We start from the raw sequence: 5618 nt of genomic DNA, 5'->3' as shown, positions 1-5618 counted from the left end.
CCGCCCGCCCGCCCGCCCGCGCTCACCTCTGCTCTCTCTCCCGCAGCGCCACCTTGAAGGACGGCCGCAAGCTCTGCCTCAGCCCCGCGGCGCCCTGGGTCCAGCTCATCATCAGCAAGATCCTCCAACGGTAGGTCCGTGCCAGGAGCCCCAGCCCCCCGGGCTCTGTGCTGAGTTGTACATGGGGCAAACTTAGGCACCAGTCACCCAAAAGTCTGGGGACCGGGCAGTGTTTCCTGCCCCTGGGTGTGAGGTGTGGGGGAAGCCAAGTGAGCCCCTGGAGGCAAGGGGTGCAAGACTGCCCTTGTGACATGGGCTTTCACTCCTTCAGGGGGTCTGCCATGCCGTGAGGGAAGAGGTAGAAGTGAAGAAGTAGCTACACCTGAGCCCATCTGTGTTGGGAGGAAGACCTGATACCAGAAAACTGTCATGGTGACCTGCTGCTCAGCAGGGGCCTGATCCACCAGGCGCTCCTGTGATCCACCTCTCCAAGCCTCGGCATAATGCTCTTATTTATTGCAACCTGTTCTTACCTATGTATTTATTAACACTACTAAGTATTTAATCCATCTGTCCCCTGGGTATCGCTGTTGGGCACATGCCTTGTATCTTGATGCACTTCAAATAGTTGAAGAAATCTCTGACCTTGTTCTCTGTAAATACTCAGCTGGTCGCTAGGATTGATCAAGAACAGTAGTGGCACAGGAGAAGACTGATTACTAATCTGCTGTCTCTTGTAGATGATTCCTTACTTTGGGGTGTCTGATTCTTGCAGGTCTTGAGGGCTGATACTGGGAACCAGTGCCTTTCACATTGTGAATGGGCAAACCACTAGATTTTCAGATCCTGCTGCTGGCCAGCACTTTGCACTTGCATGTAGGGGCATAAGTTTTTCAGGGTTGCAAAGAATTGGAGCAAGCACAGTAATACACTACAGTCCTAAAATCTGTTGCCTTGTGAACCCATGTATTCCTTGGGGGCACAGGCTTCTTTGTCCAATTGCTAGTCTATTTTGCAAGCTATCATTGTTGTTTGTACAGTCCTTAATCATGGGCTGCGTTAAGATGGCCATTGCTCCTAAGTTTTTTCACAATCTGATCTTGCCTCACTGTATTTAAGTGACCCACATGAATGTGTAACTTTTTTTTTTTTTATTCACTAGTATTTAGTGTCTTTCTTTGATACTTCATAAAAAGAACATTTGTGTTTTAAAGTTAAATACTTGGTATTTATACTGGAGGTTTAAGAACAGTAATGTTCTGAAGAGCCTTAGACATTCTATGTCTTCTCTGTATGGCATACTGTCATTTGGTATAGGGATGTTCCTACTTCTGTACTAAAATATAATATTTTTGTAATAATGCAATGATAATAAAACTAAATGTTTCCATATTTAAGTATGTTGAATAATCTCTTTAATTTAAATGAATGTGTAAATATGTTTTTAGCAGCACAACTATCTGAGAAAATAAGTGCTGTGGATGAATCGTACCCTGTGATGTACATCCATACATGCATTCAGCTTAAAGGGCTTTTTCATGGGTACATTTTTTATCTGCATCAAACTCCACTCATGTGAATTAAAATATTCCAATGTTTAAGCTTTTTTTTGTTTTTCCATTTTGAAAATTGACTTTAGACAGATTGGCCTGCCAATTTTAAGCTGCTGCCTCTCAAGGGCTTGTTTCATTTGCTTCACTTTGAGCACAAGTAGTCCCACTGAAAGTTAAGTACTTGTGCATCTTTGTGGGGTTAGGGCCATGAAGGTTCTTCTTTACTAGAAGAAATGTAATGGTTCTAAAGGAGTTGGAAGAGAAGTGTGGAAAAACTACATTTGTTTATATAGACAGCAATCTTCGGGGCATATACATGCTCAATAGCAAACACTTGAGTCTAAACACTTATTAAAGTGCAGCATCACCCTGGCTCCTTTTAAGTGAATTTCTGCAGAGTATTTTCAGAAAGCCGAGCTAGACATACAGGTTCAGATAAGTACAAACTGCATGGATTGTTTTTTTTGATTGTGGGGTAAGTCTGCTGCTTGCTTTAATACCACTAAAGCAGATGGGCATCTTTGACGTGTACTATATATTGGAGCTGCTCCATGATGGCAATAGTTTGTGGTGGTAGCACTGTGTTGTATGCAAGTGTCAGTTACACTTCTTAAGCTAAACTAACATGTGGTCTCGGACCTAACAGGCTGAAAAAGGAATTTATTGTGGAAAAGTTCTATTATTCAGCTCATCAGCCTTGGGCACAGGTATCTACCATTTCAATCTTCCTAAGATTAGAAGGAAGTACTGCATCCCTCATAAAAGAATTTCATCCCTTTACATACAATTCCTAATCTGAAGGTCCCAGGTACAAGAATTGTATTTACTGGTATATCATCCATCCTATGTTTCAGAGTAGTATAATAATTGGCGATCCCTCACATTTTGAGGATGATTACTCCCACAGGTCAGGTAACAAGCTGTATATGAGTCTGCTGCTGGCTAAGGCGAATCCTAGAGTCGCAGACTGGGAGATGGCATTTAAAGAGGGGGTTGGATCTCAGGTTTCTTGGTCTTGGTTTCCTTTCCTTCCATTTCTGTTTTCTTTTCCAAATCAAATCAAGAGACTCATTAGTCTCTCCAAATCAAATCAGAAACCTCCGATTCAATTTGGAGAGATTCAATGATTCGGCCATAGACCCAGCTTTATATGTTTTTTTTTTTTCTACGTACCTCAAATTACCAGGTGTGGCTCATGAATGCTGAAATGGTGGAACAGATGAAACATCCCATGGGAGTGCAGGGGGAGTCCCCCGTTCCCCTCAGTGGAGGACCTGGAAGTGGAGCAGAAGTACTTCTGGCCCACTTCTGGGTCCGCCGCTGAGTGTACAGCGCCCCCCCCCCCCCCCCCCGGCTCAGTGACTGGTGCCTCCTGAAACTGGGGGGGCACCTGGGGTGCCCCCGTGGCCGATCACTGAGCCGGGTTGAGGGGGAGGGGGAGGGGGCCCACATGCTTAGCAGCAGACCAGGAAGTGGACTGGAAGTACTGGTCCATTTCCAGGTCTGCTGCCGAGCATGCAGGGGAGCCCCCTGTGCTCCCATGGGACACTCCATCTGCCCCATCATCTCAGCTGTGTCTCATACCTTAAGGTACGTAGAAAAAACATATAAAGCTGTGTCTATGGCCAAACTGTTGATTCTCCAAATCAGGATCAAATCTTCAGATTCAGCCGAATTGAATCAGGACAGTGATCTGAATCAGTGAATTGAATCGCTCTCCCGTGAATCAGGCCAAATCTGAATCTGAATCAAATACTGTCTGCTTTGCCCACCCCTGGTGTCTAGAGGTCTGAAGATGTTTGATCTTGAACTGTCCTTGGATTGATTTTGGTTGCTTTTGGTGTTTCAATGCAACCCTGATGGATGTGATTGATCTCACTAAATGTTGATCCAGTCCAGCAGTCATCAGCTGTTCTGACAACACATGTGGTACGGAAATTGTTTAGATCAGCTCTTACAATGACATAGTCAAGGAGGTACAATTATTTTGAGTGGGGGTGTTGCCATGTTGTTTTGTACCTGTCATGTTATCTGAAGACAGTTATTAATGACAAGGTCATGTTCTGTACATTTACTGAATAAAAGGATGCCATTGGAATTGGCCTTGCCCACTCCTTCCTTTCCAATGGTACCCCTCCACATGTCAAAGTCCCAGCCAACTCTTGCATTGAAGTCTCCAAGGAGAATAATCTTGTGCTTTTTTCCTATGATGATCAGGATTTTATCAAAATCAGCATATAACTGTTCTTTCTGTTCTTCCTCAGCATCGGGTGTTGGGGCATATGAACTGATGATGGTAGCAAATGAATTGTTGCTCAGGTGGAGGTGGAGAGTCATTTAGCACTCATTAATGCCAACAGGGCATTTGGTCATTCAGCTGACAATCTGGTTCTTAATGGTGAAACCAAATATATTTTGCCTGTTGTTTGCAGGTTTCCTTTTCCAGAAGAACGTATAGCCACCTTCCTTCTTCAGTTGGCTTTCACCTGCGCTTCTGGTCTTGCTGAGAGCAGGCATATTGATGTTATAGTGTGGAGGTTCTTAGGTGATAATAGCTGTTCCACATTCAGGTCTGTCACTGTTTGGGTCATCTAATAGGGTTTGTACATTCCAGGATGCAAGCAAAGGACATGTTTGTGTTTCAACTGCAATTAGAGTGATCCCCCTGGAAGCGGCTATCCAGTTGGGTAAGGTAAAATGGGACAATCTATGCTTGGGGCACCTTTTCTAGACCCTCCCCATGTGGGGTGAGCAGAGGGGATCCTAAAAAAGACTGCTCACTCACGATCATAGCTGCCAAATCAATTCCCTGTCCCATACCAAGGGTGAAGCAACCACCACGTGACCGCTGCCTGCATGTGGATCCATGATGACGGAGCCCCAACAATCACTTTGTCTGTCCCTGTCGCTACTTGTCCACCATTGCAGGACTTGGTAGAAGTTCTGGTATTGGTATTGGTTACTGTGGTAGATGTTGGACCAGCGGGAGAAGCCTGCATGTGATGTGTTTCATGTGAGGAGGCCATTGTGCATCAACATCCACATAGATCTATGCAGAAGAGAAACCTGTGTCCAGTGGCAGGGAGATTCAAAGCAATGGGTTATTCTTGCACTGCAGCCTTCATGCTCCTTTGCAGCCACCTGCTCCACCATTGAGGTGTTTGTGTTGTGTTGCACTGCTCTTCCTCTGATACCTCACCTTTGACCTTGTTACCATGAGTGACCCTACCAGGAGTACAAGACTCCCAATGGTGTTGCTTTTAGAGTCATCAGATAATAAAGGGAAAAGGGGTTGAAAGAAAGACCCATTCTATGTGTTTGAAGATGCATCAGAAGTGCTATTTCTCAGATGCCATGATAGGGACATGCAAGCATGCTGTACAGTCTGCCACCCACAAAAGGCTAAGATATAGCTGAATAAAATGGCAAACTGGCTTCAAGATTGCTTTGTGAGTAATGATTTTAGTCATATTCAAGAACGCAGCAATACACTAGGGCATAAAAGCTGGCATGGATATCTCTGTGTGTCTGGGGGCTGGAAAGAAAGAATAGGGGTAAAGAGAGAGACAGCTAAATCAAAAGCAGGTTTAGAGTTAGATTTTGTGCTGAAGCCCAACAAATTTCAGAGGAAGCTATTTTTGTAATACTTACTGCAACCAGAAATCCTTTGGGATTTGCAAAACTTGTATTAAGCCAGTGTTGACTGGAGATACTTTCCAGGAAGCTGTGCATGCTGACTGGGGTTGGGGCTGGGCCCAGGGCAAGGGCCGGGGGAGTGCTGTCTGACAGGCACAGTACAGGATCATGGTGCAGATCATGCCTATGGTAGGAGCAAGGAGGGCTCGGCCCCATGCAGAGCGCTGCGGGAGCAGCCATAGGCTGGACTGGGGGGAACGTGGGTGGATCTCACCTGTACCTGCACCACCCAGATGAGGTCTGCTGCACGAGCCCCTGCCCCCTCTCCCTCCCTCCCTCTACCCCAGCTAATTCTGGGACCTAGCATGTGGGCAGCTCCCCCACATATACACATGCTACCCCCACACTCACACCCAACCTACACACCTA

The 5618-nt window shown here is 45.6% G+C and overlaps 1 protein-coding gene across 2 annotated transcripts in view; it reads left to right on the top strand.

The window, feature by feature from the left end:
• LOC109297133 (C-X-C motif chemokine 3-like) overlaps nt 1-1204 on the top strand; it is a 42135-nt gene extending 40931 nt beyond the window's left edge. Inside the window, exons 3-4 of one of the 2 annotated variants that reach the window (XM_019516747.1) lie at nt 47-126; nt 331-1204. In XM_019516747.1, coding sequence (XP_019372292.1) covers nt 47-126; nt 331-350 — 100 coding nt within the window. In that variant the 3' untranslated portion in view covers nt 351-1204. Of the gene's footprint in view, nt 1-46; nt 131-330 lie in introns of both variants that reach the window. The other variant, XM_019516745.1, reaches the window with a different exon arrangement.
• The last annotated feature ends 4414 nt before the right edge of the window (nt 1205-5618 follow it).

This window comes from Gavialis gangeticus, unplaced genomic scaffold, assembly GCF_001723915.1.
Source record: "Gavialis gangeticus isolate Ggan-Ray unplaced genomic scaffold, GavGan_comp1, whole genome shotgun sequence".
Lineage (NCBI taxonomy): Eukaryota > Metazoa > Chordata > Crocodylia > Gavialidae > Gavialis > Gavialis gangeticus.
Note: the sequence above shows the minus strand (reverse complement) of the source record. Positions and strands in the feature narration are given on the sequence as shown.